Source organism: Thamnophis sirtalis, unplaced genomic scaffold, assembly GCF_051295495.1.
Source record: "Thamnophis sirtalis isolate CommonGarterSnake01/CBP01778 unplaced genomic scaffold, rThaSir2_p1.2 scaffold_4, whole genome shotgun sequence".
Lineage (NCBI taxonomy): Eukaryota > Metazoa > Chordata > Lepidosauria > Squamata > Natricidae > Thamnophis > Thamnophis sirtalis.
In genome coordinates this window covers 122288091-122312748 of record NW_028261384.1, presented here as the reverse complement: position 1 = coordinate 122312748, position 24658 = coordinate 122288091, and the positions used below count along the sequence as shown (strand labels likewise).

Here is a 24658-nt window from a genome sequence, read left to right as displayed (position 1 = left end):
TCGAGAAACACCAGTTTGGAGTTTAATTAACCAGCCTGGGGAAGAAAAGGGCATTGGACAAGTGTGTTGCACCATCCCATTAATTACAGGAGAAGGGATCAGGAGACTGGGCAGGAGTGAATGAATACAGGTATAGAAAAGAGCAGTACAGTAAAAACAAAGGGAAACAAAAGAGGGCAGGAGGGGGAGAAGGAAGAGAAGTCACTTTTTAAATCACAATCTCAAACCTTTTATAAATGTACAAAAACCTTTTCCCCATCTGCCGAGGGGAGAATATATAAATATTTACACTACCTCATGAGGGAGGTGCCCAGAGAGTCAAGCCCTCCCCCTTCCCCTGAAAGCAGCCTTCTCATCAGTCCATTGAGTCTCTTATTAGCCCAGCAGGAATGCTGGAAGGAGGACAGAAATCCCAACATCTTCAGAGGCCGGAAGAGGAGGCCTTTGCAGAAATCAGGAATGATGACAGGCACCAGCATTCCTGAATTCCTCTCCCAGATGCACCCCCTTATTCAACTCCAGGTCAAAGTCCTTCTGGGTGACAACAGCAGCATATCCCTAACTACGGCTCTAGTGACCAAAAAGCCACCTCCCACCACCACCACTAATTTGGACGGACCTCCTAGACTCCCCTAATCCTCTCCCATCAGTTCCTAGAGAACAGGAAGGCTGTTTGATAGAAGTGTTCGCATTCTAGAGTACCCCCAGAGCACCATTATCTGGAATCCCGGTCCTTGTAGGAAGCTGCCAGTTCTCGGATATCGGGGGCTCGTCGAGGGGAGCAGGGACGAGTGTTGGAAGCTGGGATGAGAGGTGGTGGGGCACTGAGCAGTCCCACAGCTGCCGAGGGTGTGGCTTTTGCCAGCAGTCCGTTTTGGTGACGGGGATAAGCCATGAGGCTGGGGTGCGGTGGGTGAGCCAAACCATACAACCGGGCTCTTTCATAGTCCTCAGCAGCAGCAGCAGCAGCAGCAGCAGCAGCAGCAGGCGATGGGGTCTCCAGGTAGCGGGGCAGCCGCTGTAGCGGGTGCAACTCCAGGCCCCGGTGGTGGTAGGGTTCTCGCCAGGCCTCGAGCGCCGCGTAGGAGGCAGCTGAGGGCGGAGCGGCCACCAAGTAGGGAGAGACACTTCCTCCAGTCCCAGCTTGGGGTCTCTCAAACACAGCCAGGGTCCCAAGGGGGTGGGAGACATGCAGGGTGCTGTGATAGGAAGCACCCGTGCGTAGAGCTCCCTCAAAGCCAGGCATATCCGGCTCTTCCTTGATCTTCACTTCTTTCTTGAGAGGCAACTCTGGGTAAGGGGAGCGGGAGGCATGCCCTGAACTTGCTGGGCTGCCATAGCGATGTTCTCGTTCTGCTTGTAAATGGGGACGGCTTGGAGGCTCCTCGTGGATCAGTGATGGGTTCTTTGAGGTGGGAGTAGCTGGAGAGGAGCGCAGCGAATGGCGGGAGAAGAAGCCAGGATCTCTGAATCACACGCACAGAGACATAAAATGGGAGGGTCAAGAATTCCTGCGCACTGTGTATCTAAATCATCAAAAGGTGACCTTCCCCTCCACCCTTTCAGAAAAGTTATATCCCCGCTCCCTTTTTTTTTTTTTTTTGCCAGACTTAGCACTGAAAAAAGTGTTCAGCCATCTCAAACCCAACAGTAGCAGACAGCTCTTTGGGGCTGGTGGACACATGGAAGTGAAGATACTGTAGCACTGAAAGCCCTTACAAAATGGCTGCAGGGGAGAGGTTTGCCAGTTTACAAAATGGCTGCTGGGGTGGATGTGACTATCGCAAAGTGTTTTGTTTTAAAGATAAATCAATGAGGTTGCTCCTAGTCATCCATCTCTAATCTTCCTACTGGTTCAGTTTCTTTCTTTCTTTTGAAATACTCTTCATATAATTGTTATATATATATTGTATTTATGAAGGCATCGAAAGTCACCTATCTCTGTAATGGTGGATGGGACTCTGCCATTCTTCCGTGTCCCTTCTTTCCTTTGCCTCTTACCTGTCCTTCTCATCCTTGATCACTGGCCCTTCAGGCTTCTCGCTCTCCTTGTCAAGTTGGCTGCTTCCACGCTCTGTTCCGTTACTGCCACCACCTTTGGGCCAGGCTGGGGCAGTAGGGAAGGAAGGAGGTGTACGGTGTAAGCGATTCCATGCCTCATGTGGACTAGGGAAGGCAGGAGCCCCAGGAGTGTCCTTCTGCCCAAAGACTGCACTTGAGTCTGAGAAGGAGAGAAGAAAGATCAGGCAGCCAAACTAAATGCAACGTTGCCCTTATAGTGCAAGCATCAATGACAAGGAGACATGGAAGGAACTGAATTCCTCATTAAAAGAGTGATAGTAGTTATCACACTAGTGTGTAGAGCAATTGGTGCTCAGAAAGGCACATGGTATAGTCTTAAATCAATTCTACTTCTAAATGCCGGTGGATTCATTCAGAGGATGGAGGGGGAGAATGCTCACTCACAAAAGAACTGTCAACACATTGGTAGCTATTACAGGCAGTGCTCGAGTTATGACCACAATTGAGTCCAAAATTTATGTTGCTAAGTGAAAAATTTGTTATATGAGTTTCGCCCCATAATATGGCCTTTTTTTTGCCACATTTGTTAAGTAAATCACTGCAGTTGTTACATCATAAATATGAACCAGTTGTCAAGCAGCTGAATGTAAATCACATGACCAGGGGATGCTGCAAACAGGTCATAAGTGTGGAAAACAGTTGTTAGTTACTTTCTTCACTGCCACTGTAACTTTGGTCACTAAATGAACTGTTGTAAGTTGAGGGCTTCTTGTATATGACAGAGGAAATATCTAGCCACATGCTTAGAGCTATCTGACTTTCCTGCCTGTATGTTTAGACCTGCAGCCATCTTTTCTTTTGGGTCTTTGGCCTGCCACACTTTCTATTATTCTGCTATGCATTTTCTATTGTGGGGAAATGGGAGGGGGGATTTTAAGGAGTGAGATGCTATGTAGCCAAAACAAAATTCCTTCTAGAAAACCAAGGTCATCCTTTGTCTTTGCAACTCTGCACCTGACTGGAATTGGACGGGTGGAACTGCCAGCATGGCAGTGGAGGTTTGGACCATGTGATGGACTTGTGGGTGTGGGGGCAAGTTCTTGAATTTTCAACTGGGTGGGGAAAACCGGGAAGATTTCAGATTGGGGTTTTCCCAGATGTGCCAACTTGGCTCTCTTAATAAATTGAAACTTTGAGCAATACTTTGCCTTGGACTCTGAATTACTTTTGGATGCTATTTGGAACTCTAATATTAACCCGAATCTCCAACCCTCCTTCCGTGTGGGGGATAAAGTTTTCTTGTCTACCAAATACATAAGGTTGCCTAATAAGAAATTAGGGCCAAAATTCCTAGGTCCCTTCCCAATAGTGAAAATAATTAACCCAGTTACAGTTCAGCTCAGTCTACCCAGAATTCTAGGGAAAATTCGCCCAGTCTTTCATTGTAGCTTACTGAAGCCTGTAATGGTCTCTACCTTTTCTAAAGGGTAGAGATTTAAGTGGTGTTTACTATATGCTGTTTGCAACAGAAAAAGTCAACGTCTTACATAAACCTTGCAAAAATTACCAAATGAGCAGGAGAAGAAGAGGGAGATAAATCATGAAATTCAATAAATCGAGCAAACAAATCAAAAACCTGTGATGAAGGACAACAGTAAAAAGCTAAAATGTCTGGAAATGTTCCTCTTGATAATGTGCTGTAGAGGAGACAATCATCAGTTCAATGTTACTTGTCAGCTGTTCACAGAAAGGTGTTTATAATCTGATGCTTTATTATGTTCTTGCTTGACTAGTTAGAAAGAATTATTCAACTTGTGGCATTCTCAGTCTTTCATGTGGCCTCAGAAATCAATGGCAAAATTCCAAGACTCAGCAACAGCCGACTAAGAAATCACAAAACTACAATTTCCTAGCACTTGAGAGAGAAAAAGAAAAATGAAGGATACTCTAATCTCAAAAGAGATTTACCTAAACATTCATGGACACTGTGGCCCTGGAGGTGTTCATACAACATGAGTTGACCAAAATAACTCTACAGCTTGCAAAAGACTAGGAAGAGACTGCTGCAATTTTAATTTTTTTAACTACAGCTGAAACAATCATAGTAATTTCATATGGGTCAGTGTTACTGCGGATGCAATCAAGGGAACTTATTTCTGATTTTCCCACATGCCCACTGCAGAACGGGGGAATAGATGACAACAGAAATGGCAATAGAGCTTATAGTTCTCTAAGACTTCCCAAGAACCTCAGGGGTTGGAACAAATAATTAACCTTCAAATAAGTTAATGAGGGTGTTTGTAGTTCTTGGTTGCTTCCCACTCCCCACCTTTTAGAATACTGGTATGCAAACAAAACTGTTTTTGCTTAGCTATTTTGATAACTCCCAGAAAGCTGCTTTGTGTCCTTTCTCTTAAAAGTACTCACTGAAGGATGGGTTGCCCAGGCCTCCAAATGCCCCGTTGGAGAGGGCGCCCAGAGAGGCAAAGCTAGGAGGCCTACCAAAGGGATCTGGAAAAAAAAGAAATCAGTGGAGGAGTGAGCAATCATGCAGGAGAGCTTCTGGATCCTGTTCTCTGGGTTGTGTTACTCTGGGGCCTTGGGTCTTACCAATGTGGGGGCTGGGGTTGAGGAAAGAGCCATGAGGAGTAGCGGCAGGGCCAAAGGAGGGGGCATTGCCTGGATGGACGACACCTGCAAGAGAGAGGAAGTGAGGATAGGGATAATAAGATTAAAATTAAAAAAAAGGGGGGGGGAGAGAACGATTATACTTCACATCAAAAGAATGATGATTCCCCAAAACAAAACCAAGGTAAAATGTAATTTAAGCACAGTATGTTTTAAGCACCTCGATTAGTTTTCTCTCATAAAACCCTATATTAAAGTAAGGGCTGCTTGTTCTAGACAGAAAACTTGAGGAAAGAATAACATTATGGGTTTGATTATCAAAACACCAAGTGCCACAGAAGCCAGATGGCACAATTAGTAGTAGTGGCAAAAAATGGGCAGGGTGAGCTTCAGGAAGCCTCTGTTATTTGTCAAGGAAAAGCCTTCCATTATTTGCGAAAAGCACACTGACCAGCGGCTGTGAAAAGAGTGCCTGGGCGTGCCAGCTCCTGGCTATGGGGCAGACTGCCAAAGGCTCCGGTCTCAGGCAAGCCAGTGAGGAGGTCATTCCGAAAATCCAACTTATGGGGATCGCCTTGCATCAGCTGTGAGGAAACAGAAGAGCAACAAGTCCTGGTAAGCAACCAGTCAGGCACAGTCAATCCATCTGCCCTCATTCTATATACTTTGGCAGAGATCTCTCCTACTCTGCCTCACAACAGTTTCGTGATTCTGCTCTCCAACCTCTAGCCCAGCACCATAGACCCCAACTTGGATCCAGCATCCAGCAAGGGGGACATCAGAAGAGCAAGGTTTCCTCTCCATTTGGCTGCAGGGACATCCTGTGCCACACCCCGACACCGTACACGGCAAGTGGAGGGGAAAGGTGGCCGAGGCTCACCCTACCTTTATTTTCTCCTGGTGCCGCAGGATCATATATGCCACACGGACGTGCATGGCGCACCACTTCCCCGGCTTCTGCGAGAGAAGGGGGAACCATCAGCTCTGCACATTATGTCCCTGAGGGCCAGGCACGTGTTGCCCTATACCCTGACTTCTTCACTCTCCCCACTCCAGGGTGTATCTCCCCCTCCCACCACTTCTAGTCCTTTCACCTCACATATCCACCATTTTGCAGTGGGATCAAAGGGTATCCCCAATGTTACTCACTCTCAAGGTCGGCCTGAAAGGATCAGTGATCTGCAAGGAGACAGAAAAACCGCATGGAGGTGGGTAATCCTCTCCCCGCTGTCCTTGCCATTCTCCCAAATGAAAAGTAAACTCACCTGGGTGCCTTTCTGGGACATGCTGGGCGGGACAGCACCCAGCCGGGAAGGCAGGTCAGGATTAGTGCTCTGAGGAAGGAAGGAAGAAAGCAAAACAAACCATTAAATATAAGCACGATCAGTTGGTTAGCATTCCCTAGTGTAGACAGTCTTGAAATCGTCCCTCTCCAACTGCAGAGTTCACGAAGCGTTCAGCTCTTCTTTCACTGAAATATTCTAGTTATAAGGTTTGTTGTATTTATATGCAATAAAAATACAATAGTTCCACACCCAGTTGCCAAGGAATTGTAATTCCTTTTCTTACCTACCGAATTATTGGCAGACATGAAATGACACTACTCTATGGAACCATATACAACCCCACAAGTTTTTTTTTTCCAAAACGTGAGTTCTTTCTCAAAGCTTATGGCTGAATTGGCACATCAAAGACTTGCCCTCTCATGCTCAGAACCATTGATCTGCACTCTTTCTGGATCACCATTATTCTCCACAGCCCTAATCACAGCCCACCAAACTCACTGCATGCAGAAAACGCAAGCGCCACAGTCCTCAAACCCGCCCACTCCCTCTGCAACAGGTGAAAAAGCCTCCATTCCCAGAAAGTAAGCAGAAAAGCCAGAAGCTGTCCATTTTAAAGCTTTCCCTCTGCTCAAACTTCCACAAAACCCTACTGTGCCTAGAGGGTTCACCTTAGGTTGGAATGCCCCCTGCAGGGAGCCAAAATTCACAGCAGGAGGCAGGACTGGGGAGATCCCCGACACGGTTGGGGAGTAGGCAGGATAAAACTGGAAGAAGAAGAAGAAGAGAAAGCAATGGAGGCGCCACCGGGAGAACTGAGGCAGGAGAGGGTTCTGCTCCTTTCTCAAGATGCAGTTTGATAAATTTCATTGGGGCCGCTTTAAAAGGCCAGCCCCCCCCTCCTCTAAAATGAATGCACTTACATTATGTCTCAGAAGCCCATCCATTTTCCCAGGGTACTTCTCATACTGCAGAAAGAGAAAAGAAATCAGAAAAGACCCTTGTTTAAATGGGTCAGGCAGGTCCCAGGAGAAGGGAGAGAAAGTAAGAAAATTGTCAGGTCCCCAAACCAGGAAAGATACATGATGATTCTCCCAAGCAAAATTCTTTATAGTTCCCTACCAACAGACAGAATCTTGCCAAACTAAAGCCCTTTATTCTCTACATCAAGCCTATACTCTACTAGGGAGGAACTGTCTTCACCCCCTTTCTCTCACACAAAATATCTGGTCTGAGCTGCCTCTTATTGCTCTGGAATGCGCTCCTCCCTCCTGGCAATCCACCTCTCTACAAGGCATCACAAGAATCGTTTTAAACTAACTTCTAAATTCTGATAGAACAAACTGATCCTTCGAAATGCTGCAAGATCCACGAGCTGTGAAGTCTTGCCTGCCACCTCACTAAGTCTATACTGCACTTACCATGGCTGGGCTGGGTGTGGGCACCATGCCTGACGGAAAAGGAGTGAAGTGCTGGTGGGTGTGCTGGTGGGTGTGCTGGTGCTGGTGGTTGTGTTGGTGGAACTGAAAAGCCAGAGGACGAATGGCAGCAGCTCCCATGTCGGCCCCGCCTTGCGTCGTGAGGAATCGGGAACTCAAGTCTTGGCGGATTAATTCTTGTTCTGAGGAGGCAGAAGAACAACCCATAATTCCCAACTGTTAGGAGAAAAAGGAACCAATGCTGGAAGAGAGAAAAGATCTGACTCATAGCCCCACACACATAACTCTCCATGTATAAAAAGTCCTTGACTTATGACCGGTCGCTTAATGATCAAGTTAGGACAGACCACCTTAGAGCTACATAGCAACCATTTTCAGAATTATATGGCTGCACTCTTGTACCCCAGGATCATGTGATCACTTTTTGGCACATTTTATTTATTTTATTTAAGCATTTATATACTTGCTCATAGCAACTTTACCAGTAGGCAGCTTACAAACAGTAAAAACACAAAATAGAGATAAAGAGATAAAAAGATAAACACACCCACCCACCAGCCCCCAGCAACAGTGCACAATTAAATAAGGCATTTGATGGGCTCAATTACACTGTGAATTGTCCAGGCCTGGTGGTAAAACTACATCTTCAGAGCCTTCCAAAAGACTGCCAAAATCTAATTTCTGCAGGAATGATGTTCCAAAGACACCACGGAGAAGGCCCCCCTCTTTCACTTTTACAGTTGTTTGCAATGTTCCGTGGTGACATGACCATGATTTGCGCACGCACACACACACACACACATTTTGCCATTTTCTGGCATTTCCTTCTGGTTTATGGCTAAAATGGCCACCGGCCGGGGGGGGGGGGGATTCACTTAACAACCCTTGTAAAAAAAACATAATTTCAAATCTAACCACCTGATACCTAGACTTACAACTGCAATGACTTGCAACAGAAATTCCAGGTTCAATTACAATTGTTAGTTGAGGACTATTGTTAACTCTGCCCTACACAGTAGCTCCTAATTTTTCTACAAGTATTCAACTATAGGTAGTCCAGATTTTGTATCTTGCCAGGGTCTTTCTCCCATAATTCATTATCGCATTTTCCAAGGCAGGAATAGTCCTTTTAGTTTACAGGCTCTACATATCCTCTGATAACATTATTCTGTTTTTAATTTCCCTTTGAAAGTAGACCCCTCCCCCAACTTCTTGTTTCCTGTTGCCAGTTTGTATTCAAACTCTTTCTTCAAAATTGGGGGTAGAAATTCCTCTAAGCTTCCTTAAAATAATCCTATGAAACCCACTGCATAGAGTCTTAAAACCAGGTTGTACAACTAGGTTGGTTCCTAAAACAAATCTCAAAGTTGCAATTAAATATTTAATGTAGCAAGAGTGCAATTATTAAATCAAAATGAAATACTATCTTAACTGTATTTAGAGAACGCAAATTGACTGGCATTAAAATTATATCAAAACAAAGTTAGTTTTTGTCCCAATCCTCTCATGCTTATTTCATGAACTCAATCTCCAGCATGCAATTCAAAACCAAATGTAGCTTTGGGTCCCCAAAGTGCTTATACCCCTCTGCTCTAAAATATATGTACAATTCGTCCAAGAATACTTATGAGATTAAATATTCTGCAACAATTCATGTAGTCCAGACGTGGTATCCAGCAAGTTCTGACCAGTTCCGCAGAACCGGTAGTGGAAATTTTGAATAGTTCGGAGAATCAGTACATACCATCTCTGACTGCTCCCGCCCCCATCTATTCTCTGCCTCCCCAGTCCCAGCTGATCAGGAGAAAATGGGGAAATTTGCAGTAACCTTCCCCTGGCAAGGGGAGGGAATGGGGATTTTACAATATCCTTCCCAGACCACGCCCGCCAAGCCAAGCCACACCCACCAAGCTACGCCCATAGAGCTTATAATAAACATTTTTGAATCCCACTACTGATGTAGTCCTCAACTTACAACCACAACTGAGCCCAAAATTTCCATTGCTAGGGAAGATAATTGTTAAGTTTTGCCCCATTTTACAACCCTTCTTGCCTCCTGTTAAGTGCCTCAACTGCAGTTATTAAGTTAGTAACATAGTTGTTAAATGAATCTGGCTTCCACACTGACTTTGCTTCTCAGAAGGTCACATGACCCCGGGGCATTATAGCCATCATATCAACCAATTGTCAAGCACCAGAATTTCGATCCTATGACCATGGGGATGCTGCAATGGCCATGCTAAAAAACAGTCATAAATTACTTCTTTCAATACTGTTCCAACTTTGAACAGTCACTAAACTAATAGTTGTAACTTGAGGACTACCTGTACAGTGTATATTTTTATGTTGATTTTTTTTTAAAACACAGTTTTCACTGAAATGCATGTCCTGTATCCTGAACATAGGCTAGACTCAGGAATGTTCAACCAGCAGCCTGCAAGTCACATGCAGCCCTGGACAGCTGGTATTGCAGCCCCACAAGTTAGTAAACATTTAGCCTTATTATGTTATTTATATACATTAACTTTATTATATACTCTATACGTGTGCCAAGACAATTCCTCTTCACTCCATATGGCTGAGGCAAGCCAAAAGGTTGGACAACCATGGGCCATAAACAGTTCAATCTGTTTTATTCAATCTCCCTTCTTCTCTTCAATTTAGCCCCTGCCAATCTTCCCAAAGTACTTGTCATCACACCCAATTGTTTCCCTCGGTTGAATTCTCTCTTACCAGATATGGCAGCGGCTGCAGCTGGGTGCCCAGCAACTTGAAGCAACGGGGGTGGCGGTGGGAGGCCAGGCGAGGGGGTGAACATGCCTGGGTGGTGGTGGTGGTGGGAAGGGGGCCGAAGGGTGGAGGGAAAGGCGTGGGGGGGCAGGGCCAGCGAGGGGGTGGAAGGCCGGTGAGGGAGTTGAGAAGAAGAGGGGGAGCAGGGCGGGAGGATGGGCTTGGGGTGAGCTGCACCGCGGCTGCACCTGAAAAAGGGAGAAAAAATAAATACAGGCCTAGGTCAGGCGGAGACAATAATGATGGAAATACAGAGACATTCAAGAAAGCCATTCATTAGGCTCTGAAAGTTTTCAGTTTCCATCTCAGTTCAGTGATGGACTCAACTAGGGTATCTTGGATTAGAAGCTTTATCCAGCATACAGGGAACAATGATGGCAGGTCTCATGGAATTGTTTATCAGCACAAATCAGGATACTATCTATTCCGAATAAACTTTTTTTAAAAAACCCTCTTTCTAAAGAAAGAGAAAAACATAGAGAGAAAGAAAGAAAATGCAGTCCAAATACATGATAGCAATAGCCCTTAGACTTATGTACCACTTCACAGTGCTTTACAGCCCTTTCTAAGCGGTTTATAGAGTCAGCCTATCTCCCTGCCCCCTGGACAATCAATTTGGGTCTTCATTTTAGTGACCTCAGAAGGATGGAAGGCTGAGTCAACCTTGAGCCTGGTGAGATTTGAACTGATGGATTCACTTCAACTGTGGACCAGAAAACCTCAGTCCAATCTCATCCTTCTCATAACTTCATTGTAAGGAGCAAGTCAGGCCATTCTCTTCCTTTTAAGTAATTAACTCACCTTCAATGTAGCTATAACAATATACAACTATCTACAGGGCTGCGTTAAGGGTATACAAAGAGCTCTCAAAATGTTCAAGTTATTAATAAGACATAAAGAAGGGGAGGGAAATGTCTCAAAGGGGACAGAAGCAGCAGCAGTTAAAGGAAATAAAAACTATGAAAGAGTAGAGGAAACGAAGAACAAAAAGACAGAAGACTAACACGGAGACAGAAGAAAAGCTTGAAAGAGACGGATAAATAAAGAGAGTGGGGGGAAAAACCCAATACCCAGAGAGAGCTCTGTAGCCAGAGGGCATCAGGACTCACCCTCCAGTGCTGAGGTCGAGCCCTACAGAGTACGGGGCCTGTGTCTGGCTGGCAAAAGGTGGCACCTTCATGTGCAGTTGGCTCTGGGCAAGGCTGTGGGTAACTGCTCCACCCTGAGGCATGGGAGGCAGCTGGCCTTTGGGCTGGGGCGTCCCACGAACAGTGTTAGGTGTCTGAGCCCGAGTCTTGACAGGAGGTGGGGCAGGAGGAGTTGGCGGCAAGGCCTGAGCCAGAATAGGGGCAGTAGCTGCCTGAGAAGGGGGTTCCTTAGGCAGGAAAGGCACTAGCAGGGAGTCCCGGTCAGCCTCATAGTTACGCTCCTGGCTCCGTTCCAGGCCAGAGACTTTAGAGATCACAGAGAGTTTGGCTTCACAGCTCCCGTTTAATGCACCAATGGGTCCCGAGGCTGCCAGAAAAAATCCAAAGAAAACAGGGATCAGGCTATTGGTAAAGGCCCAACAGATCATGGTGGATTTAAAAACTTTTGGGGTAGTGCCCCATTTCACCGGGTGGACACACCTGCCAGCTAAAAATGCTGATGTACACAACGAGCCACAATAACTAAGAGTTGGGGGGTAAGTTTCCATTGACATTGCATGTTTTTAAAAATTCCATGAAAACAGCAGAAGCACAATGAATCAAAAATGCTTCCAGCAACAGAGGTGGCAACTCTCGTCATAGAACCCAGCAAGAATATCATCATTTGATACTTTGCACCCCTGATGAGAAGCAGGACACTTTGGCAGTTCCATAAAATGTTCTGAGGGACACTTTTGCAATGGCTTTCAAGCAAAGTACTCCTTTAGCTATCAGCATGAGCGCATTATGAAGTACTTTGCTTTGAAAGTTCAAGCAAACAATCCTTCGTTTATGGGGGTACCACAGAGCCCTGTGTCTTAATTGGGGAGTTTAACACCTCGCTTAGCAAAAGCCATATTTCTATGCATGCGGTGAAGCCATTTCTGCCATCAAAGTTACCCAATGAAGCACATCGGCCTCCCCGATCCTGGCCAAGCTTTTTGGAGTCACACAGTCTAAAAGGTTCCAGTCTACAAGGTTCTTTGCTGCGTTGAAACAGTGGTGATCTGCACAGGACTATTTAATACTACTATTTTTATGAAGGCAAACTCTTCTGAAACTCAGAACCGCTTGCTTCTCTCTTCCCTCTTTTTGACAGAATCCCATATAAGTATATTCTGTCTTCGGTTCAGTTGTTGCTCCGAATCCAAAGATCTGGTTAGCTCCCAGCCTGATGATGTTCAGGAGCCCATTAAAGCTTTTAAACTTTGGGACAGAGTGCAGGATGAAATCCTGTTGGATGGATTTTGAAGGACTATTCAGGGTTTTTTGCCTTTTTTTTCCTTTTTAACTGTAAGCTGCCCAAAAACATTACAAGTTGGACAACCTATGCATTGTATAAATAGATAACAGACAGAAGACCTAACATAGGCTCTGAAAAGAGTCAGTTTTTTTTTCCAATTCCTTGTGGATGAGAAGATAATGTTATTATAAATCTGGTTAGAATTATGTTCTAAACTGAGCGGAGAAAACTCTTAAAAACAACAACAAAGCATACAAGCCCAGTTTCTTGGAGATTGAAACAAAGGTCATTCAGCTGGCATGATAAATAACCAGATAGGTTGGGAATTCATGAAGCTGCCAAAACCACATAGATGGAAGGGGCTACTTTTGCCACTGTAGCTCTTTCTCTCTCAACAGTTCTCCACCATCTAAGGCAGAGGAAGATTTTCCACCCTGCTTTGCTAATTGATTCTTTAGATCAGATGGACCAAGTACTTGGTTATAGGCAAAACAGAACTACAGCGCACCAATGTCCCCACAGAACCAAAAATCGTGCTCATTCAAGTCACACTAAGAAATGCAACAATGTTTTCTTTAGTGCACAGAAACACAAGCAGACAACCCCCCACCCCACCCCGCTATTTGTCTACACCCAACCTTTGCTGGTTGAGACAGTGAATGACTGTTCGAGGTCATCAATGGAGGCCTGCAGAAAGACAAGAAACACAGGGGGTTCATTATACTCCACAAATATTTTTTAAGAAATACTTTTTTAAAAAATCCCCTATTTCTAAATTTATTTGGCAACGGCAGAAAAGCTACCCAAGAGCTTTTCAAGGAGCCAGGTACTTTTCCTTTGGAAGTAGAAACATGGTAAGCATTTTTCCCCACTACAAGGAAGGATGGATTCCTGAGTATCTTTAATGTAGGATTGTCTGCTTTCCATGACAGATAATTGGGCTAGGAATGGTTGTTAACTAAGTCAAACTATTCTTAATTCATCACAATTCTCTTTTTAGCATTTCAAAACAAAAAAAAGTGTTTTGGACCCAGGCCACCAGCGACATCTATCTCTTGGTAACCAGAAGTGGAATATAATATGGCAATATTTCTTCCAGAACAATACCCATTGGAGAACTGTTACAAGTAGTCCTTGACTTACTATCAGTCATTTAGTGATCATTCAAAATTACAGCAGCACTGGAAAAAAAGTAACTTATGATCGTTGCAGCATCACAGATCCGGACACATCATCAACATTTATTTAGATGCTTGGCAACTGGCATATATTTATGACAGTTGCCGTGTCCCAGAGTCCTATGATCCCCCTTTGTGACCTTCTGAAAAGCAAAATCAATGGGGAAGCCAGATTCACTTAGCAACCATGTTACTAACCCACAAGAGCATTGATTCCCTCAACACCAATGGCAAGAAAGGGCGTAAAATGGTGCAAAACTCACTTAACCATTGTCTCGCTTAGTGAGGGAAATTTGAGGCTAAACTGGGTCGTAAGTTGAGGACTACCTGCACTATACACTACTACTGATCTGCATTCCCTTGGTATTAACTTCCATGTGCTGATTAAAGCCCTTGTTTTTTTATTTTTTACAATTTTCCCAATGGCTTATTCCCAATGGGATTACTGTATTTTTCGGAGTATAAAACGCACCAGAGTATAAGACGCACCAAGGTTTTGAATTTTTTTTTAAAAAGTGTTTGCACTCTGCAAACCTCCCAAAAACGGCACAAAAACAGGCTCGTTTTTTTCTTCCAAAAATAAGGGGCATGAATAGCCTTTAGGAGGCTTGTAAAGTAGTCCTGGGGGGATGCCCCCCAAAATGAGCAAAAAACACACTTTTTTTGCGAAAACAGGCCCGCTTTATGTCAAAAAAAGGACATGGATAGCCTTTAGGAAGCTTATAGAGTGCTCCTGGGGGCTGAGAGGCAAACGTGAGCAAAAGACAGCCCGTTTTTCACTCATTTCTGCCCTCCCCAGCCCCCAGGAGCACTCTGCATGGCTCTTAAAGGCTATGCATGGCCATTTTGGTGAAGGCGGAGGGGTTTTGGGGGGCATAAAATGCTGTATTCAATGTATAAGACATAGCCAGATTTTTAGCCTCTTTTTTTTAGGGAAAAAGGTGCATCTTATATTCCAAAAAATATGGTAGGTGAGAGAAGACAAATATTTATTTACTACTGTTGTATATGAGTGTGTGTGTACATATGCATGCATGGATAATTGTTTCCAGGCTCTTGCTCTCTTGTTATTCAGCCTAAGACCACTAAAACACATTTTTAGGGGGGGGGGGTACTTCATACATGGTACTGTTTACCATTCAACTTACAGTAAAGACAGCCACAAACCTTTTTTGGTAACATTTGCAACAGGCTACAAAAAGTGTGGTATTTCTGCTAACCTACATTTTCTTTTTTTTTTTAAATCTGACCAATTACAAAGGTATAATCTTTGAAGTATTCACACACTAAAGGTTTGTGCAGAATGAAACCATGGAAAACAGTTTACCTACAAAGAAATAACCTTAATATCTTTTCATAAAATAGAATTTCTAGCAACTTTGCCCCTATGTCATTTCTAGAAAAGCAGGCAACAAGAACTGGGAACATATCATAAATTAGGCCCAGAAATGATAGTTGCCTACCTGCTCCTCTGGGTCGCTTTCTGTATCACACTGTCAAAGAATAATGGAGAAAAAGAAGCAGATGTAAAAAGGAGCAACATAATGGAAAATATCCATCTTTGGAATTTTGCTGTTTTTATTTATATATTTATATTTTTATATATGATACATACATACACACACATACATTCACACACAAACAGGAACAGGGTGAGGGGCCCTGATTACATTTATACTTTATTACACTTTGTATACTTTTATACTTTGCTTTGTCCCCTATGTATCCTGTATCTTGTAGCCTATTGAGTTATAATCTTTAGCCTGGCGCCTAGGCACTCTGGCAATTTTTCAAATTTTGGGAAATATAAGGGGAGGGAGGGCCATGTGGGTTGTATCGCTGGAAAGCAGGCAGAGGATGACCTTGAGAAAGTTCCCTTATCGTTTTCTCAGAGCAGCCAGTACAATAACATCTTCACACCTGCGGATTGGCTGAATCCACCGTGGACTGTTTGGGGGAGGTTTCTAATTCCTTTTATTCTCTGTATGACCTGAGGAATACTTCCACTCCTATTCAGTAAAAGGTTCCTTTTGAAATGCCAAGTTTTGAGAGTCTTTACTTTCTTGAATAAGGAGGAGAGGCTGGGCCTTACTCTGTCTGTCAATGTCCACTACTAACTCTATACTCTACATTGTGACAGCAAGCTAGATCTTACTGTATCCAATACAAAATATATTTTGAAGAGTATTAAGAGCACAAAAATGTTCTTAAAAATTGTAGAACACAGGAAAAATAATGTGCTATTATTGTACACTGAATCCAGGAAAATAGTCAGGATATTCCAAGGGACTCTAATATGCATTGGAATCTATCATTAAAAAAATCAAAGCATGCACACCGGCATCATTGCAAGAATTAATCACAACTAAGGGAGTGAATGAGTATTTTAACACCTTCTAGCTGTCCTATACACAATCCATCACCTGCTGTAGTATATTCATTAAGAAAAGCTGAGTTCTCTACTCTTCTGGGGAAATCATTTGTAACTCAATTAAAGCCTGCTTGAGTCTGAAGGAAAGAATTCCACTGGTGGAATGCTTAGGCAATTAAAATTCAGTCTTGCAGAATTGTGTTTTGAAAGAGTTGAGGAAAGACCATTCACACATTGCCCACTTACTATATATCCAGTTTCCAGGTAAGATTGGAGAGAAGGCTGAAGTTGATTTTGAAAAGAGAGAAGAGAGAGAAATTGATTAAACTCACAATAGTGAGACTTACAACTCCAGGAGCAAATAGGCCAGAACTTTAGATACCAAACTTTGTTTTGCTGAGAGGCTAATGAAGTTAGAATTAAACTGAAAATAAGGCCATGACTACTTTCAAAATGTGATCCGTATTTCTAAAATAGGTCAGTCTTGATTTGTAGTTGGCTGTAAACATTATTCAGGTCAATAGAGCATGTTTGGAAAACAATTGCTCCACTTTTTGCTCTATTTTGCTGGGAATATGACGACAGACAGATATCTGATTGTGATAAGACTATTCCTGTATAAACAATTTAGCAGATTCAGTTACAAAGCCGTAAACACTGCAGTTGTGACTCTCTCAATAGTAATAACAACAACAAATCTCCCATGAAGGGAAACAGAATTGTGTGTACTTGAGAAACATAGTCTGAGGACCCAGAAAACTCCTTCAAAAATGGCCCACAAAAACTGCAATTGCCAATAAGGAAATTGTTATTAAAACATGTAGAACAATTGTTAATAATTTAAATTAAAATATTTAAAACTAAATATGAATTAAAGTTAATTTTCTGTCTACCAACATTTAAAGAATGTATCTGGCATGCCATTCCAACAGCAAATGCAGCCTCTGGCTGAAAAATATGTCCATCCTACTATAAGTACAATGGACCCTTATGTCTTTTATTATATAGGTTTCAGGAAGCTATCCTTTAAGAGTTATTTAATTATGTATTTTCTTGGTTTTGCTCTTCAGTTTTCCTCTGTAAAGCAAAGTTATAAAAGCATTTTTAATTCTTACATACCTCTCTCTGATTTGTCCTTTATTTTTTCTAAGAAAATATCTAAGCACTCTTAAATATAGGTGAGCTTTGTTCTTACTCTATTGCTGTTGGTTTTATTTCAACTACATAATGAAAAAAAATCTGAGATTTCAACACATCATACCATGATTCAACTAGCTGTTTTGGACATATTAATAAACAAAAAGTATGCAAAGGAACAGAAAATTCAAGAAGACTACAGGCTGAGTTGTCCTGAATTGCGTTTTTGTCTTACTTCCAATAAAAGCTTAGCAAATTTTATGCATGTATATTAAGACAGAGGGGATTAATGACACAGTTATGTAAATATTACAACTGTATAATATTCCCCTCACTGAGTCTACTTATCAACCCTGGAGACATCTTTGAGCGTCTTTGTCTTCAAGGTTGCCACAGCAAGGCTGGCTGGAGGTTGTGGGAAAGGGAGGTGGGAGTAGAGATATCTGAGGGGGATACGTAACCAAAATAACACTCTTTCTTCTGGGAACCAAGGACATTCTAATCAGCACCTGGAGGGAGGTGGATGGGAGGCATCCGGGATGGAGAAAGAGATATCTAATTAAGTGGGGCATGTAATTGTTATGTGTGATTGGGGGGGGCGCTTTGGATTTTGAACTGGGTGGGGAAAACCCGGGGGTGGATTTGGGTTTTCACCAGCTGTGCCAATATGACATGCCTAATAAATCTATACTTTGAAGAACCATCTGGCCTTGGAGCTTTGATTTCCTATGGGCTGTTACTTGGAACCTTGACAGTAGGTTTTGTTGTTCATGCGCCTGCTCTGATTCTATATAGAGCAGAATGAGTTTCCTCCTGTCAATGTTGCATTTTTGTGCTTTTCCCCTATTGAATATTAATGCATACATCCCTTGTGTGGCAAATTATAATAAATGTGCAAGTCACTGTTTACCCCCAATAGAACACCATTTTGGGTACAAACCTGCACTGGCTCTATGCAAGCACGGCCAACCTGAGGTTCCTTTGCTTAGATACAGGCATGCATGCATGCATTACTCCCCCTAAGTACTGGCAAGGCCCCTTGCTTCACCTGCAGCTACTCTTTTTAATTCTATTATTTTAAAAAACAAATGGAAAGCTGAAAAACACAGTATCAGCTACCAAAGGTATTTTTATTTTCAAATATGCATCTGGATCCACATCGGCACTTCGTATACTCAGAAATAATATTGAGGGATTTTCAAATATAGATTAATAAAGCCTGGGGTCATAATACACTGAATTTAACTTGAGAAGGTGTGGGTAATTGATGTTGCAACACCAGGAGTGATAGCAAAATACAAAGAATTGAAGGAAATCACTATCAAGATCTGGAAAATCAAAATGGAAAGATTATGGTCCCATATCAGCACATTATGTGCCATACAAAAAAATATATGTGGATTGACAAGTTACCATCTGACAATTGCAGAAGGACACGCTGCTTGGATCCGTACATATACTACTCTGATATGATATCCTAGGAAGAACGTGAGGCGTCTGTAGGCCAATACCAGCTAAAGAATTAACATTGACTTAACATTGTTATGAATAGAAAATAATATTACAAACTTGTGTGTTTTAACATATTTAATACTTTGGAAATTGAAACTTCTAAGCTGCTCAGAAAATTATAGTGGTTATTATAGCCTGATTTGTGACAGGCTATAATAACCACAATGGCAATGTTATGAACAGGCAAAGCTTCATTCCCATGACAGCTGCTGTTAACTACTGCCTCAGAAGACTACAGGCCTTCTGTTGCCTCTGTCTATTTGCTCCTCAAGATCTTCCAAATACCCTGAAGTAGTGTTTCCCAAAGCTTTTCTTTCCCACTCATCTAGCCCAGTAAAGATGGCAAATTGGAACCTTCAAAAAACACCCTTTCAATGCAGTGAGTGATACTGGCCCGTTGGCCATTCTGCAATTTTCCACGTGACAGTATTGAGAAACTGAGGTGCTTCCCAGCAGCAGATTTCTAGAAGTCTCTGTAAGCTTAATCCAGCTGCAAGTTTCCCCAGTTCAACTGAGCTCTTTTCAAACTTCTTTATTGCACACACCTTCCTGCTTGTTTCCTCCCCTTCGCCCCACTCCCCGAGCCAAGACCTTACCTCTTTGTGCAGTCTCTTGCTTCGTTTCCTCAGTGCTCTCTCCCCTCTACAGCCCTGGCTGCGATTCTTTACTGAGCCTTGGTCTTCATCTTCAGGCTCAGAATTATTTCCCTCACCCCGTTTCCTCTTTCCCGAATGTTTCAGCCGAAGCTCCAATCGCTCTGGAGTCTTCAAGGTTGCATCCTTCTGCAGGAGTGACAAGGTGGGTATTATAATGGCTGCAGACATTCTACCCTCTGAATAAAAGCTGTGATATCGCAGCTGCTGCTGTGGGATATAGAAATGTGCATTTAAATATAAAAACTAGAAAGCACCTTACAAAACGTGATACAAAACTGGAACAAAATTGAAATATCTAGCTTAGCTACTTAACTATCAATACTAACAATTATTTATCTTAGATCCAGAAATAACATTTAATTTTTTTGCACTGCATTGCAGATACTGAACAAATGAATTATCCTAACATCTTATTTTTAAAAATGGAATCACAATTATTCATATAATAATATTCTAAATATTATAAAAACACTCTCACACTGAAAACCAATAAGAAGTAGTTGTTAAAAGGCAAGAGCGAGGACACCTGGTTTAAATCCATATAGCTTTTAGGTCCATAGACTAAACTGCGGATTGCTTTTCTTTCAAGTCTAACATTCTAGGAGGGTAAAACAGAAGCAAAAAGGGAAATAAGGTATGTACACTGCCCTAATGTCCTTTAAAAAAGGACAGATGCATGCAGAATTTTTTTTAATCTGGTCAATTATGTCCCAAATTCCACAATTAAACAATGTAGGGCAAGGAGTTGGCTTGCCAATAACCATTTAACAGACTCATAAGGCAACATTGCAACAAATGCTGTCCTAAACCACACTGCTCTGGGTGAAATAGTCATTTTTGTGAAAGACCTCTTTGGTTCAAGAAAGAAACCAAAAGTTTGAAGGATGACAGAGAAGGACAAAAGCTCTGGAAAAAATTCAATCAGAAGCAATGATATATTTCTGGATGGCAAGGTATTGCATTAAAGGTTACTGCATACTTTTCGAATGGTATGCTTGACTGTGTGTGTGGTGTAGTAATGTTTCTTGGCAATGTACTGCACTGCTCCAGAGTTTCGTAAAGACACCTGGATTCACACCTTACTCCTCACCTAGTCCTGCCTAGCCAGAAATACTGGCGAATCCAGTCTGAAACTGGCCTACATGCTCAGCCTTGAACATTCCTGAGTAAAACAGGAATGCTTTCTCTCTGCTTCAGCAGGTAAAACAGCTGGGCCTTACATATTGTCCAATAACTGCACTGCTTATTGAAATCCTCTGATTAACCACGCCCAAGAAATATGTCGTTGACAGAAACAGATCGCAGCCCTAGAAAAATGCCTGGGAGGGATAAGTTGAAACTTACATCTAAAAATACATCTCTTCCAACAAGTATAATAAACAGGCAGTTCCTCATACCCAATCAAGGAGGAAACAATCTCATCTAAAAAAAAATTTCAGGTTTTATGTTTATAATACACTTTTGTGTCCTGTGGCACAGACTATGCCCACTATACAAATTCAGAAAGAACATTAAGATACACCCTTACTGTGAGCTGCACCTTGTCAAGAATATTAACAAGCATTTTGCAAGCAAGTAAGTGGTTCTGATATTGTGCCAAGTGTACATAGTCAGTCAAGACCATCTTACAACTTTTATTATGGAAACTTGTCTGACTGCACCTGAATTGTCTAGATGCTATTTTGGCCAAGAAAATATATGCTTATTCCATCTCACCTCAAGAATCTTATTGTTTCTCTGCTTAAGCAGAAACATAGTAAATACCTTTGGTCACATAACAAAGGATGTAGAAACCACAGACCATAAATATCCATGTTTTCTTTTTATACCTTCCCCTGATCCTCTGGGTATAGAAAAACAATTTCAGATTTTTGAATCACAGCTGAATATTTATTTTGCCTTGCTCTTCACTGACAATCTTTTTTGAGAAGTATAAGTATACTCCTACTTAGCAACAATTCAGTTTCGTCTGGTATCCCTTATTAAAAATTGAGGTCATCCTAAGTTTCCTTTAATTAGAAGATCCATGGTAGCAACATAAGAATTAAAAATTACTTGCTATTAAGAAAAAAGAAATCTTCATTTCCAAAATGACCCACCCTCACAAACATCATTCTGCAAAATTTTATAATTATTTGTTATCTGCACAGCTCCACACAAACAGGTGGCATCCCAATTTACTCTCTTTTGCATATCATATCTCAGGGGAGGCCCAAAGACAAGGGCAAGAACCAATCTATTGTTTTAGCCTTATAATGCATGAAAGGACATGACCCTCTACTGGAATAGGCTGTGGACCACCTCACCTCAAGTGCCTCTAAACTGACAAAGCTCGCAATGGCAAAGCCATCAATGAGGTCCTCTTCTTCCTCTTCCTCCTCCTCGTCCTCATGACTGCAAGATGATCCAGAAACTCTCTTCCGCCGTCGGAGGGGCCGTCGCCGTCGCCGCTGCTGCTGTAGGGGACGTCCTTTTCTAGGAGCCATAGGTGCAGGTGGAGAGGGGCCTTCACTGTCTGATGCTGAAGATGAGGAAGACAAGCCCCGATGGGAAGGGTCTCCAAGACGGCTTCCTCTACGGCGTGCACAGCGACTCTCACGGTCCCGCCGTGAGCAACGTCGCCGTCTCCGTGCTCGGCTACTGCTGCCTCCTCCCCCACTCCAACATGGGGTAGGAGCTGCTGTTGTTCCTTCCATTATGCTCCCTTCTGAAGTACAGAAAATAAATTGTGTTGTGTCCAATGGCTGTTGCAGGCACGTGAAAAAGAAGGAAGACACCCTTCACCCCTCACCAGCCAGAAGCATTGCAGCTGTCCCTGCTGGCTTTCTGCTCTTCTGTGGAAGCCAGGAAGAAACGTGCCACGCTTGTGAAAAAAGAGGTTCTCCTTTATATTGCTTGAGAGAGGGGGGGGGAGAGAGAGAGAGAGAGAGAGAGAGAGAGAGAGAGAGAGAGAGAGAAAGTAAATTTTTGTATTTCTTTACAAGAAGTCCTTGGTTTCTACAGCTGAATTGGTAGCAACTTTTTCTCGATTTACATGTAAAAAACCCATTCAAAATCCAAAAAGTTCCTTTTTGCTCTGGAAAGTAAACCCTTTTGTTCAGGTTTAATTCTCTCTTGAGGAAAATACAAATGGCAAACTTCTGCTTTTTTGACTTCCCCCTCAAGGCCAGACTAGTCAATGAAAAAAATAATACTTTTTGAAAGAAAATTCTAAGATCAAAATGATCTAATAACCCTTTAATAGGAAATTATAGTCTGTGCCAGCAAACAGAACTCTCTTTTTAAGGTATAACTTCACCTTTGGGTCCAGAAGAAAAAGAAGAAAATCAAACACAAAAACAATAACAACAATCACCTTGCTTTAATCGGAATTTTACATCCCTCCAAATCAGTCACAAAGAGATGGGGATCCTTTGAAACCAGCAAAAGTGACAATCCCTTGGCATCAACTTGTGGTGCTTGCCAGTTCCGCTGCTTCTCCCTTTGGAAGCTTCTGATTTAAGTGCCTGTATTTATTTAAAGAGATACAGTGTTTATGTTTACGGTGTTTCTAAAAAGCATCACCATTCTTAGCCTCAGGGCTTCTGCCTGGAAGGAAGTGTCATAACATTTACCCAGAGGGGGCAAATAAGCGCTTCAGGAGCCTCCCCTTTAAGACTGCAGATGCGGATTTCCTGCCAACAATGGCAAATGGCTCCCTCTCCTCGAGAGCATTGGCTTCCACCCTGGCTTTGAGAGCTCCCAGAGTTATTCCCCTGGAGGCATTTTCCTTTCGAAGCCACATTCCCTTTTGAAAACCTTACGGTTTCTTTCTTTTTTTTTTTTTGGTTATTAAGAATCTTCCGGATTCCTCCTAAAAGGTATGACCTTGCCCTTTAAGAGTCCAGGCTTGAGAATCTGCTTCCTCTCATTCCATCCCCTTTAAGAACGTCCGATTAAGTGTCCGCCATACGTTTCCTGTCGAAGCAGCACGGCCTCGCCTTTAAGCACCTTGTTTATTATTATAGTTATTATTATTTTTAAAGTCCTCCTCGTCAAACAGCCACTTTTTTTGTTTTGTTTCCACCATCGGCATTTAAAGGACCTCCAAGCGCTTCCTCCGCTCACTCCGCGCTTCCCTTTGGGCATCCAGCGTCCAAAGTCCTCCGGCGGCCCCTTTAAAAGCCGCCCCCCCTCTCTTAAGTCACAATGAGGCCCGGAGACAAACTTCCCCTTTAAGAGGGCCGAGTTCCCTTTAAATCCATTGACAGGAGCTGGAGGCTTGAGGGGGTTTCTTGTCCTCCGGCGGAAAAGCGTCCCCTCTTCTCGCTGTCCTATCCCCCCAACCGCACCCCCGGGCTGTACCTTTAAGAGCGCCGGCTGTTGAGGGTAAGTTTCGAGTCGCGGCCGCCCGTCTTGCCACCTCTCGGGGCGTCCCGCGGACCTCTACGCCTGACGGGCAGCGAGGCCGGCTTCCTCCGCTCGTCTGGCCGGAGAGGAGCGGTGAGTAAGGATGGGGGAGGGGCGGCGGCGGTCTGTAGGGGCAGCGACGAGGAAGGAGAGCAGCTGCCTTGGTCGCGTTGCACCCCCTTCCCCCCGTGGGTGGGGAAGGGGGGAAAGTCCTGTCGCCCTTTTTTTCCCCTCGCTTCGTCTCAGCTGCTGCCCTCCGGACTCCTTCTCTCCCTAGCTGTCTCTGCCGGATCTCCTTCCTCTCTGCGCACGGCACGCAACTCCTCCCACAGCGTCATATCCTTCCGCCAGCCGAGCGGATGGATGGAAGCGACGGAATCCCTCCGCCGGAAGAGAGCGGGGAGGGGGTGGGGGATTGTTCCTCCTATTAAATTCCCATGTCATAAACAGAGGGCGGAGGAGGGATGTCGCTCCCTCAACGTCTTTCAACCCCCGCCGCTGTCACTTCCGTCCTGTGGGAGTGACGTCACATCCCTGACGTCGGAGAACGTAAGGCGGGGGCTTCCTCTCCGCCATTGCGTGAATGACGTCATAGCGCCTCACAGTGGGATCGCGCCTCTTTTGAGGGGGAAGGCCCATGGACGCCTTGCGTAGTGGCCAGCCCAGTTGACGTCATTAAACGACCATGTGATGAACCCATTTTCCAACAATGGAGTGATTCCATTGATTCTTCCTAATCAGCTGAATCCATTCCACTGATTCAGGATTCACCTTCAGGGGCTGTTTTTTTTTTCAAACTTGGCCTCTTGAAGGTGGGTGGACT

The 24658-nt window shown here is 43.4% G+C and overlaps 1 protein-coding gene across 7 annotated transcripts; it reads right to left on the bottom strand.

Annotated features, from left to right (window-relative positions):
- On the bottom strand, nt 1-24270 carry FBRS (fibrosin). Of its 7 annotated transcripts, none has more exons than XM_087714051.1 (20): nt 23791-24269; nt 22802-22952; nt 21753-22340; nt 19387-19653; nt 16388-16423; nt 15234-15263; nt 13231-13279; nt 11272-11677; nt 10106-10350; nt 7355-7554; nt 6857-6901; nt 6605-6700; nt 5916-5984; nt 5800-5829; nt 5536-5607; nt 5102-5234; nt 4633-4716; nt 4450-4533; nt 2002-2221; nt 1-1466 (listed from the first exon to the last, which is right to left on the bottom strand). In XM_087714051.1, exons 3-20 carry the CDS (start codon nt 22140-22142, stop codon nt 716-718), a joined length of 3207 nt encoding a protein of 1068 aa, XP_087570177.1. In that variant the 5' UTR covers nt 22143-22340; nt 22802-22952; nt 23791-24269; the 3' UTR covers nt 1-715. The 7 variants fall into 7 exon arrangements, with proteins under 7 accessions (XP_087570177.1, XP_087570180.1, XP_087570182.1 ...); XM_087714054.1 differs by having other exon boundaries at nt 19387-19650; XM_087714056.1 differs by having other exon boundaries at nt 19387-19572; nt 23791-24267.
- Between the last annotated feature and the right edge of the window lie 388 nt (nt 24271-24658).